The sequence below is a fragment of the Chiloscyllium plagiosum genome, chromosome 22 (genome assembly GCF_004010195.1).
Source record: "Chiloscyllium plagiosum isolate BGI_BamShark_2017 chromosome 22, ASM401019v2, whole genome shotgun sequence".
Lineage (NCBI taxonomy): Eukaryota > Metazoa > Chordata > Chondrichthyes > Orectolobiformes > Hemiscylliidae > Chiloscyllium > Chiloscyllium plagiosum.
Window position 1 is genome coordinate 35,777,483 of NC_057731.1, and position 13,521 is coordinate 35,791,003.

The following is a 13,521-nucleotide window of genomic DNA, read 5'->3' on the forward strand; positions in this document are numbered from 1 at the left end:
GGTTGACTCTTAACTGCCCTCTGGGCAATGAGGGACAGGCAATAAATGCTGGCCTAACCAGCAACACCCTCATCCCATGATTTTTTAAAAATTGCCAGTAGATTTTAACCCAATGTCTCCTTGACATGGAATAGTAGAAGGAGGAAGAGTTTTAGGCTGACTGAAATGATATATTCCACTAGTATGCCAGCCGTAAAACCTACAATTTATTCCTTACGTCAATGAATTTTAATAAGGGAATACAAGAAATTATAGATTTAATTATCCATGAGTTAGGAAAATAATGTGTAGAGTATTTCGATACAGATTTCCATTGAAGTTTAAAAATGAAAGAAAATCTTATGAGCTTGTGCATCCTTTTTCTTTTGCGGAATAATTAAGGCATTAGTATATTTGTTGACTACTGAAACTGGCCATGGGTAATGATGATTAATATGTTAAGAATATAATCAATCTGCTTGGCCTCTGATTCAAAACATTTGAATGTGATCTGGTACAAAAACAGATTTTATGATTGTGTTCAAGTCAGGATTTTGTGCAACACTGGGGATCTCAGATGCGACTTTTCTCCACTGCCATGAACCACTACGGTTTCTAAACCAAAAATAATATCTGAAAGTAGCCACATTGTTCTCTGGCTGCTGCCAAATCTGCTTAGGCACATTGCAGGCAGTGGCACAGCCTGAAAAATACTGGGTAATATAGCTTCCAAAGTGGTGGTGTTTTTGCAAAAAGAACAAGTTGATATGTTGTTCTATCTGAACAGGATCCAGTTATTTTGAAGAGATTATGCAGTTTATAATTTGGATTGGACCATATTCAAAAATTTACAATAACGTGAAGTTTGTAACCAGTTGAAATATTGCAGTAGTACTTTCATATCTTGGTACACTTACAAAATTTTTGAAGAGAAAATGTTTCTGAAATTGTTTCATTCATTTTTTAAGACAAAGTATAGCTAAAAGTACAACTTCAAAATTTATGTTAGTGTTACAAACGTGTGTATGTATATGTTTCTCCTAGTGAGTATAAAAAGGGAACATGCATTCGTTTTGCTGGGAGTGGGAATGAGGAAAATCGAAACAATTCCTATCCTCACAAAGCAGGATTTGCTCAACCATCAGGTCTATCTGTAGCTCTTCCAGAATGGAATTGCCTTTTCATTTCTGACAGTGAGAGTAGCACAATCCGCTCTGTATCCCTGAAGAATGGTGCTGTAAAAAATCTTGTGGGAGGAGAAAGGGATCCTCTGGTAAGTAAGATCTTTCATGTTTTAAATGAGCTTTGGTTGAGTAAATTTGTCATCTTCAATGGTACAAACTATTAGTTACTAAACCCAGTTATAGGAATTAAATACATAGCAGCAGCATCTCAGAACATATGCAGTTGATTGAAGAAGATAACATTTTAGAAAGTTCAGTAGCACCACTTATGTTTGAATACTATTTTAATATGTGACCAGCAAGTTGTAAAAATTCTTTCAGTTGTTAGAAATAAATGGCTGATGAGGCCCAGCCGAGTTGCTATGCACATTTCATTTTTCAGGTAGTTGCTACTATCCAAATTTACTTAAATGGAAGAAAAAAAAATGGTAGTAAATACAGTGGGACTTTTAAAAATGGGTTTTATGTAATTTTTTTCCTGTGTTAGCTGCAAGAATGTTATAATGAAGTACAGGCCATTCTGTTTTAAAGCACATTTCGTTAGCACGAATTAGCTGTAATACAATTGACAAATTGTGGACATTGTTTGGATAATGCAAGTGTTCGACTGACCGGATATAGCCATTTTCTATTCGTGATCTTCTACAGTGTGATTTTCTATAGCGATTTTCCATAGTGCGATTTTCTATAGCGCGACGTCGCAGAGGATCACATCCGTCACCTTATAGCAGAATGACCTGTAGATTATAGAATCTCAGAGTGTTCAAATATGTACAAACTCATTTGTTTCTGTTTTATCAAACTATATTATGCTATACAGCATGAGTTTAAAGTATTCAGATTAAGAGTAAATGGAGCTTGATTTGGTATGTAAAATTATGTAACACTTCCCAATATTTATTTGAATTCTGAACAGTTGTCACAGATGTGTGCCATAAATAAAAGCTTTTCTGGTTAGAAAACAAAAAGCTCAAACATATTAAGTTATGTTACACTCCATGAATGTAGTCCAGATTTGAAATATGCATTTTGATATTGATGTGCACATATGCTATATGCATGTGTCTATTTATTGAAGCTTGCATCTTGCTTGTCCATGTCCATTATGTGATAGTTTGGATGTGGCACTTGACATGCTAATTTCGTGCAACCTGTTTATAAATGAGCAACAAATCACATTTGCACAACAGCAGGGAGCAGAGCTCATAAAATACCAGTAACTACTAATGATTTACAAATCAAGCATGAGTAGTGAAAACTTCAACTAATTAGTAAGAGTTATTTAGCCAACTAAATTGCTGAAAATTATTGGCAAGTTGGTTTGAATTACCATATTAAATTTTGTCCAAAATTCAATTTTACTGCTAAACATAAACTCATAAAATTTAAATTATTATTTTAAAAGTATTTATTCTTATCCAACCAAAATTTTCAGCATGAAATGACTTGCCACAACTGTTGAATACTTGGCTAGAGATTAAACCGTTGCTCGGACTTTGCACTGATCAAACCAGATGCTCAACCTGAGCTCTCAATGTTATCCAGTCGGCTAATGCTTAGACTACACCACATGAAACAAGGAAGAGTCCACACTCTACATTTTGTAAAGTCTGTATCTTTTTTATTGTTTGTATTTTTGATTGAGGACTGAAATGAAGAAAGCACTGTTTTACTAACCAAGACAATGGAAGAGATTGCTGCACTTTTCAAAACAAGCTACCAACGCTTATTGTCAGTGTTATCTACATTGCTGCTTGTTCAAGCAGTGGAGTTGAGGTCACTCCAAAAAGCTAGAGCCAAGGGGTGTATATGAAAGGAGATTTGGTCAGCAACAAGTAAATGATTGGTCTGTGGAGTGATGACGGTTATCAATAACAAAGGCCTTCTGCCTTCCCTGCTATGCCTTGCCTTGCTTTTTGCACTATATCCCCTCAGCTAGAGCTTCAAGGCTCCTAGTATTTCTGTCTTGCTTTTTTAGCACAGACATGCAGCCAGGCAAATTCTCTTGTTTGTCAACAGTCATCAGTTAAGGAAGTGGATATTTTTCTGTACATCATCATGCTGTCTCAATCTCACACCTGCACTATGTGCGTGAAGCATTAGTGACAAATGCACTGCTTTTCCTTCAGCCAAATGATCATGTCTCAACATAATCCTCAGTCATAACAAGGGAGGCATCCTTCAGTCTAGGGTCATGGGATCATACAATCCCTACAGCGTGGAAGCAAATTATTCGCCCTCAAATCCACAATACTCTGCGAAGAGAATCCTGCCCATCCCCAACCCCCTGCCCTGTAACTCTGTATTTCCCATGGCTAATTCTTTTAACCTACACATCTCTGGATACTGTGGAAAATCTTGCATGGCCAATCCACTTAACCTGCACATCTTTGGACTGTAGGAGGAAATGGAGCACCTGGAGGAAACCTGGGGAGAATGTCTTCATGGAGTTTGCACAGTTACTTGAGGCTGGAATTGAACCCAAGTGTTTGGGTCTGTGAGGCAGCAGTGCCACTTTTGCACATGGGTCTCAGCACAGTATGTCAAGTGCAGCCTCTGATATTATTCCAAGGTTAGTTTGCCATTTGGGACAGTCAGGGTCAACAACCTCTCCTCGTGTGGATGAAGAGCACCCCACCACCCATCTTGGCTCTTTTTCTCCCTATATTGGGCCTCTCTCTTCTCATGCAGGGTATTCCTTTAGATTGTGACAACTGTAGACCAGGCTGGCAGCATCTGTTTTGACAATCCAGAGGGAAGAGGGCAGTCTCCTTCACATCAACTCCTTGTCCTGGTCCCTGTCAGTAAAGTGAAGTGCCAGTTTTCCTCTGTCAGGTGTGTTTGAGGCAATTCACACTGATCATGAAGAGCAGTGCTTCACTGGGTGCAAGGCTGGGCTTTAAAGAGTGTGGAGATCCGAGGAGTGGCAAGTATTTCCAACGATGAATGGGAAAATACAACAAGTGGACCACCATAGAGGTATGGTGCATTGGTAGTGAGATGAGTTTTAGAAAATAGTATTAAGAAACTTGATAACCTTTGTGGAGAGAAACAGTTCATGATACAAACGAAAATTGACACTAAACTGATTTCTGGTAAAATTCAATCCATTATCTCACGAAAGTAACACAAAATGCAAATGGCTATAGGCAAAACATTTTGCACATTTAAAACTCTTAAGATCACCGCAATTGTAAAAGTAAGGAGGAACTTTCACCAGCTTGATATGTTATCGAGTCGCAGTCACATAGCATGGAAACAGATCCTTTGGTCCAACTCGTCTGCACCAACCAGTTATTCCAACCTGACCTAGTCCCATTTGCTAGCAATTGGCCCATATTCCTCTAAATCCATCTGATTCCTATAACAATCCAGATGCCTTTTAAATGTTGTCATTGTCCTTGCCTCCACCACTTCCTCTGGCAGCTCATTCCATATACGCACCACGCTTTGCATGAAAATGTTACCCCTCTGGTCCTTATGCCTTCTAGTTTTGGATTCCCTCAGCCTAGGAAAAAGGCCTTGGCTTTTCACCCTATCTATGTCCCTCATGATTTTATAAACCTCTGTGAGGTTACCCCTCAGCTTCTGACTCTCCAGGGGGAAAAAGCCTCAGCCTAATCAGCCTGTCCATATAACTCAAACACTCCAGTCCCAGCAACATCCTTATGCATTTTTTCTGCACCCTGTCAAGTTTTAAAACATTCTTCCAATAGAAGGTTGATTAGAATTGATTACTGTATTTTAAAAGTGGCCTCACTGATGTCCTATACAGCCACAACATGACATCCCAACTTGGATACACAATGCTCTGACCAATAAAAGTAAACGTGCCAAATGCAGCCTTCATCACCCGATCTACCTGTGACCCCAATTTCGATGAACTATGCACCTACACCCCTAGATCTCTTTGTTTGACAACATTCCCAGGGACCTGCCATTATTTGTACATGTCGTATCGTGGTTTGTCTTAGCAAAATGCAACACTACATTTATCTAAATTAAACTCTATCTGCCACACCTCAGCCCATAGGCCTATCTGATCATGGGCCTTTTGTACTCTGAGATAATCTTCTTCACTGTCCACTACACCATCTATTTTTGTGTCACATGCAAGCTTACTTATTATACGTCCTACATTCTCATCCAAATAAGTGATGAAAAGCAGTGAACGTACCACCAATCCTTGTGGCACACTGCTGGTCACAGGCTCTAGTCCGAAAAGTACCTCTCTACCACCACCCTCTGTCTCTTACCTTCAAGCCAATTTTGTATCCAATTTGCTTGTTCTCCCTGAATCCCATGTGATCTAACCTTACAAACCAGTCTACCATGCGGAATCTTGTCGAACACTTGGCTGAAGTCCATATAGATAATGTCTCCCACTCTGCCTTCATCAATCTTCTTTGTTACCTCATTTTAAAAAACTCAGTCGAGTCAGCAAGGCATGATTCCTCACTCACAAAGCCATGTTGACCCTCCCTAATCAGTGCTTGCCTTTTCAAATTCATGTAAATTTTGTCCCTCAGAACTCCCTCCAACAACTTACCCATCACCGACGCATGGCTCACCAGTCAATAGTTCCTGGACTTTTCTTTACAGCCTTTCTTAAATAATGGTACTACATTACCAATCTCCAGTCTTTTGGCACCTCACCCGTGGCTGTCAGTGATACAAGTATCTCAGCAAGGGGCCCAGCAATCTTTTTCCTAGCTTCCCACAAAGTTTTGGGAAACACCTGATCAAGTCCCGGGCATTTATCTAACCTTATGCATTTTTAAGACCTCCAGCACTTCCTCTTCTGTTATATGAACTCCTTTCAAATTTTATGTTTATTTGTGATTTGGCTATTGCTGTAGTAATTACTTTGGAAATGGAAATTAAATAATGAAAGATGTATACAATTTTAATATAGTATTTGTGAAGAAACATTCAACGTCAAATACCATTGATCATTCAAATATCACATAAAATGGGCATTAATAAATTAAAAATAAAATGTTGCATCATTTTTTTAATTAGTGCAATGTGTTGTGGTTCTGTTCGCCGAGCTGGAAGTTTTTGTTGCAAATGTTTCGTCCCCTGGCGAGGCGACATCATCAGTGCTTGGGAGCTTCCTGAGAAGCGCTTCTTTGATGTTTCCTCCGGTGTTTATAGTGGTCTGTCCCTGCCGCTTCCAGTTGTCAGTTTCAGCTGTCCGCTGTAGTGGTTGGTATATTGGGTCCAGGTCGATGTGTTTGTTGATGGAGTTTGTGGATGAATGCTATGCCTCTAGGAATTCCCTGGCTGTTCTGTCTGGCTTGCCCTATGATAGTAGTGTTGTCCTTGTCGAATTCATGTTGCTTGTTGTCTGCGTGTGTGGCTACTAAGGATAGCTGGTCGTGTTGTTTCGTGGCTAGTTGATGTTCATGTATGCGGATTGTTAGCTGCCTTCCTGTCTTCAACCGGAAGCGGCAGGGACAGACCACTATAAACACCGGAGGAAACATCAAAGAAGCGCTTCTCAGGAAGCTCCCAAGCACTGATGATGTCGCCTAGCCAGGGGACAAAACGTTTGCAACAAAAACTTCCAGCTCGGCAAACAGAACCACAACAACGAGCACCCGAGCTACAAATCTTCGCACAAACTTTAATGCAATGTGTGTGTCATTCCCAAGGCCACAATCATTGCCCATCCTAATTGCCCTTGAGATGGTGGTGAGCTGTCTCCTTGACAACTAAATAACTTGCTGCTAGGCCATTTCAGGGAACTATAGACCAATGAGTCTTGCGTCACTAGTGGGTACTTTGTTGGAGGGGATTCTGAGGGACCGGATTTATATGCATTTGGAAAGGCAAACACAAATTAAGGATAGTCAACCACAATGCAGTGGAATCATAATGGACCAGACCCATCACATGGACTGTAGATTTCCTTCTCAAATAGATATTTGTGTACCAAATGAATATTTACAGTGATGTGGTAGTTACATGGTCTGCATCATTCATACTAGCTTTCTACTTGAAATGTATTTCATCAACTGTAGTTGAATTGTCCAGCTGCAAATGAAGGGATTTGAACTTACTTTTGAATCTTAAGTCCAGTCCTTGGATTTTAATTTGCTCTTTCAATGTAAAACAAATCAAAACTCTGCTTACATAAGAAAATTGCATCATATTATGAGGTCATGCTTCATGCTTTTATATTTGATGTTCTCCAGTGGTGTGTATCTGACATACTTTCACGTAAACATGATCAGCAATGAAACTTCTGTAAGATTATGAGAGTACTTGGCAATAGGCAAGCAATAAACATGCAGTCTAGCAGTAATATGTAACATACACACATGGCAGTTAGTAATTAGCATTGATGAATACATACTGAGCCAGCTTAATTAAACTATGCTGTCATTTTCCTTATACCATCTTTTATACCACTTGTGGGAAATGAGTAACAGTGTGACTGTGGCTGTTTTCTTGTATCTTTCCATGCATAAGTTACTGGTATCAGTGGTAACCAAAAACATTAGGATTTTAGCATGTTGGAAAATAAAGTTTGCAGAATGTTAACCTGAGTGCTAAACTGTTAGGACTGAAGCAATCATTCTCTTGAAGATTTAGTTAGTAGACCATTTTGCAAAACAGCTTTACATGTTCCACATCCTCCAGGAAACAGTTGTGTCGGGCCCAAAATCCTTTTAAGAAACCTAGTTATGCACTTCATTAGTAATTATCCTTTATTCTACTTCAGTTAATGTCTTGTTTGAACATGTTCCTGTTTTTTATCAGTGGCAGCAGTCTCAACTGTCTGTACACATTGAACAAGCAAAGACATCTGCATGTATAGCTTTGTTTAGACAATTAGTTAATCAAAACCTCTTATCAGAAACTTGTATATGTGGGCACCTGAGCCTTGCTTGCAAAGAGAAAGTGCTAGCACGTTAAAAAAAAAAGTATTCTTGTAGTATTTAAGACACAGGGTAATATTTTGTGTGGAGAAGCATTTCAGATGCTGCTGATTGATTTCTAAATTTTGACATTTTGTGTAATTATTTCAAATTCATTATTTCAATATGCTAATTTTCTTTAATAACCCAGGCTTTTAGAGACTGGATTTCTTCATAGATTAAGACAAATCCCGGCCATCGAACACAAGTAAGCTTAAATATCCACCTGTTTCTGACTGCTAAATGATCAGATTTGCTCCCACCAGAACACTTCAGCATCACTAAATTCAAATGTGTTGCTTCAGTGAAAGATGCATATTGTTGTTGCCTATGGCTGAATATGACAAAGTAGTTATTAGGGATTTTGTTTTTAACTGACACAGACATTCAAAGGAAATTTTAGCTGATGTAACATTTCATATAGTTCAAATCATGGCCTTCACAGCCAGACAACAAAATGCCTCTGAGTCTTCGTAAACTGGGACTAGAATGCAAGCAGTAAGATTCTGATAAGGCAGCTCAAATGAAAACCATCTGATTTGAAACTTCCGATTTTTATATGAAATAGAAAGGAAAAGCTTGACCTACCTAGATGAGGCTTTTAAAATAATTATAATTACATATTAGAGTAGACACATATTCATATAAGAATGAGTTTAAATTTATTAGATATTGGGGAATTAAATTTATGAAGGCAGTTAGCCATGAATGCAGACATTAGTTTCAATGAATACCTTGAAAATGTTTTCATTCTTAGCAAGGTTAGAACAACAAAAAAGTATAAACAAGATAACTTCATATGAGTACCAAGAAATAATATGGCAAAAGGGGCAGAAATAATTTTGAAATAGGTCACTATAACCTTGAGAGAATAAATAATTTTTACTTTGCAAGTCGGATAAGAGGGAAGCTGTTAACAAAATTGTTAGCTTTGTCACAGAATCATACTAGGTTTAACTATGTATAGCTTTATATTAGAGTTGATACTACAAATATTATAACAATGTTAGAAATAAACATCCTTTTTAATCTTCTGGACTAAGATCAGCAAGGGATGTAAATTGCATATCTGAAAAGTCAACAGTAATAAGCAAGTATATGATACAGCTGGCAAAAGTCTGGGAAGCGACATAACAATCGGTGTTGGAATGTGGTCAATAATCATAGTAGCCCAAGGATAGGTGATAGGGTGTCTGGCAAACATCATGAGATGATGGGAGGACCATGAAGTTGTCCATCATTGATCGTGTATTCATAGGATTGGATGTGTAGGTCAGAGGGGATGTGGCAAACACTGATGTTAATATTGCATGTAACCATTTTAATGCGGTATGTCTAAATATCCTGTACTTCATTGGAAAGGTAGAGTGTCACTAACCTCCAACCTGAGTTAGGCCCCATATGAAAGCCAGATCTCGAATGGTCTCAGGCCCCTCCCACGTGGTATAGGGGCTCCAAATATAGATTGGTTTGTGCGAAACTCAGTCCTCTTTAAAACCCCTCTCCAACAATTGGAGTTGTGAGCAGGGTATTGCAGTGTTCTGCTATCAACTGTGTGGTCTCTAATTGTGTGAGTATGTTTGATATTGCAACTTTTTTAGTGGACAAACCAGCTAGTTGATCCCAGCTATAAATTATGGTACTAAAAGAACTAAGGAAGAAAAGGGAATCTTGCTGTATATGGTGGTCATTCGATCGGCCCTAGTTCACCCTGGGGACAGTAAAGAACCCCATGTTAAACAAGGAGAGGACAAGCCCTAGTTCATCTTGGGGACAGTAAAGAGCCCCACACTTGAACAGGGAAAGAAAACAATGTCAAATGGGGTCTGGAGGGATCCGAAGTCATGACTATAGTCGACCAAACATACAAAACAATTGACCAAATGTTCAAAACTAATTGGAACCCCATAAATCCAAGTGGTTTGTAAAGAAAGTGATTTTAAAAAAAGGAAACAAAGAAAACAAGGCAGTTTGAGCTCATGTAAAATTAATAAAACATCTGAATCATTTTAGAGAGAAACAAATGAGTCCAAAGTGATGCCATCTGAGGCAGTATTGGCAGCCCCTGAACCAAGTGGAATAATTAAAGGAGCGATACGGAGGTAAACTCCCTTATTGTGACTGTGTGTTAAAGCTGCTGGTTCTGGAATATGAAAAAGTGGATGTAAAACTAGTTGTGTATCTAATGCTCACTACAAGCAAAGTAGAAAGTTAAAAACTGAGATTGGAAGAAAGTAAGAAAGTGTTCATAGTTGTAGGACAGAGCGAGACCAGTTTTGGTGTTATGGTCCCTGTTGACTCATGCTGGTCTGATTCGTGTCCTTTTTCATTTATTAGCTGTTAAATGTTGTCTTGTGTAATTTGTGTTTTCACTCCCTAGAGCTTGAAATCTGGGGATACTTTGACGATGACGATGTAAAAGTGTAGTGTGTATGTGTGTTCTTATCAGTTTGAAACATGTATAGTTACAGTGAGGACCCTTATAAGGAACTATCAGTGGTTGCATAAAAGAGAGGCCTTTTATAAATTGATTTCAAATTTGTTTCTCAGAGGCTTGTTTTTAAAAATGGATCTTTTTGGAATCTTTTGAATAAAGCCAGTTGAAGGAGGAAAAATCAAGTGAGATAACTTATTTCCCCTTTCCTTAAAATACTGGTCAGGAAATGAAATTCCAAACATGATAATTCAAAGATTTGCTCATCTTAAATGTTGATTCGTGTGAATTATACTCTAACAATTGGGAAAACTGGAATTTCTGTAGAGAAGGAAGAGGGGCTGATGACATAACTACATACAAGAGGTTTCACTCTACCTCTTTAGATCAGCAGTAAGCTATCTGCACAAAGAATTTATATATTCCATATGTATAATTTTTATCGACAGAGGTACTTGGACTAATTAACCCATTCTTCTCAAAGTGGGATGGAAAGCTACTATTCTGTTTTTCAGATAACTGCAGATACAGAAAGTTTTTCCAATGGGCTTTGAATTTCTAAGTTTTGCTGCAGACTTACAACGTCGTAAAACAGTGATGGATGAGTCATCCTTAACCCATCAAGCCACTTGTGAACAACACACTTCAATGTCAGAGAACTACTATGAAAATATCAACTATATTGAGTATCAGACATTTCAAACCACTAAGCCTGGGCACATTTATGCATATCATAATAAGAAATTATATTAAGATTTACATGTCTAGCATTCTGAAGGGAATAATTACCTGAAATTTAAAAAGATTCTGGAAAATAATAAATACATGCACACCCGTCTAGGTAGTTTCAATGCACAGAAAACAAAATTGTTAGCGTCTTTGGAGGAGTAAATTAAATATTGAATTTGGACAAATTTACATAGATATGTTAAATATCCAGAGAGAGCTATCAAGTAACGTTTCATAAAAGAAGTCATTTATGAGAAAAAAATGAACAGTGGATGTTATTATCTGGAATCAAACAAAAATGTTTGACTTCTGTTTTAAGATATTATAAGAATATGTTTCCTTGGACTGCAAATCTCTCCAGGATTCCAGAATGTGATAGGATGGTGACTAGTTAAATTGCAAAATTGGATGAAAACAAGTGTTGAAAGAGTAGGGTAGTGGCAGAAGAAGCCAAACAAAATTATTATGAGTTATTACTGCAATTGGGGTTAATATACATTCTATTGAAAGGAAAGTTTTAGATGACAGAGCACTAAACTGATAGCTTTCTCTTAGTTAAAAACTGAAAGAACTGTGAATGCTGTAAATTAGAAACAAAAATTGCTGGAAAAGCTCAGCAGGTCTGGCAGCATCTGTGAAAAGAAATCAGAGTTAAAGTTTCAGGTTTGGTGACCCAAAACAGCAGCCTTCTCTTGGTGATGTTTGTGTCCTTGTCTTTCCTTTTAAGAGAATTGAATTTGATGATTGAGCCACCACCTGAGGCATTGGAGAGATAAGTAAAACTCACAGATCTTTTGATGAGAATGTGAGGCATAAAAATGAGTTACAGCATATAAATGTGCAAAGATATTCTGAGACTTGTCCAAAGTAGACTGGTAAAAAGGAGGGAAAATAAATGCACTGAAGAATGGGTTTCAATCATGTTCACCTACTTGAAAAGCAGTATGGCATGAAATGGTTATTGTAGCCAATAAAGTGAGAAAACGTCTTAATCTACAAGACAGTGGACGCCTACTCCCTAGAGAAACTGAACATAAAACAATTGGCATAGAGTAAAGAGTGGAATTGCGAGGAGAATTTAGATTTAAACAATCAAGGGCTTTAAGATTAGAACACTTAGTAAAAAGTATCCTTAGGGCAGATTCAGAAGAAAGAGAACTGGAGAGTTTTAAGTCCTTGTATGATGCTATTTTATTGTTATTGATCTGTGAATGGAGAACTGGAAGAAAGCAAACTAAATTAAGGAGCATAAATCTGAAAGAAAGTGCAAATGTAAACAATTTGAGCAGATCACCACAAACACCAAGGGGAGAGGAACAGAATGTCTGAGAGAAGTCGATGATGGAGAGTAATTGGCAGGATTGCTGAGAAACTATTGGAAGGAGATGGAGTTATTTATAGATGGATCTAGAAATTATTATAAGGGACCGCTCTGCATTGTGTGGGATGTGGTAGACATTGAGGGAGACTTGAAAGTAGGAGTACAGATCCCTCAAATTTACTCAGCCCTAGTAGCAGAATTAAAAGACCTGATGAAAGCATTGAAATTAGCCAGGGATGAGAGAGTTAACATATACACAACATGTAACCCTCTCATGAAGCCTATGATAGCCTGTACTCTGCGAGGGTGTATCACTTCATCCAGGGACCACATGCAACATGAAGAGAAGGTTAAAGATTTAGTGGAAACTGCAAAGCTCCCCAAACAAACTATAGTAATTAAAATTATGGAAAGCATTGTACCCAATATGAAGAAGAGCCTGTGATAAACCCAACATTGTGACTGAAAAAATTGGATACTCATATTGAAACTGGTGGTGAAAAAAATCAAAACATGTTTAACAGAAATCTGTGAACTGACAGCAGCAAAGACTGTCACCTTGTAAACCTTAAAAATATTATTGGCAGCATTCCTCCCCCCACCCCCACCGAGTTTCATCTCTGTGTACTGAGACAAAGCCAAGGTGTAATGTCACCTATGAGCCAGAAATTGTGGACAAAGGGGTACAGTTAGAGAAGAGATCAACTAGTTCCTTTTCCCCAAGTGAAGTTAAAGAAACCCACTGTGAAAATTGGATTGTTATCACAGAGAATTACCATAATAGTTAAAAAGAAGAACATTCTTTACATTTGACTGAAATCAGTACTAAAACAAGGAGTAGTCCAAAAGTATCATAAATTCAAGACTTTCAAATCTTATTTTATTGAATACTTTAAAAAGTCTTTTTTAAGCTGCCTGTAGAAAAGATGTTGTGGAAAAAGTGGTTTA

The 13,521-nt window shown here is 37.9% G+C and overlaps 1 protein-coding gene across 3 annotated transcripts in view; it reads left to right on the top strand.

Annotated features, from left to right (window-relative positions):
• Nucleotides 1-13,521, top strand: part of nhlrc2 (NHL repeat containing 2) — a 91,476-nt gene that overhangs the window by 55,023 nt on the left and 22,932 nt on the right. For all 3 annotated transcript variants that reach the window (XM_043712794.1, XM_043712792.1, XM_043712793.1), the window contains one exon: nt 1,024-1,252. In XM_043712794.1, coding sequence (XP_043568729.1) covers nt 1,024-1,252 — 229 coding nt within the window. The remainder of the gene's footprint in view (nt 1-1,023; nt 1,253-13,521) is intronic.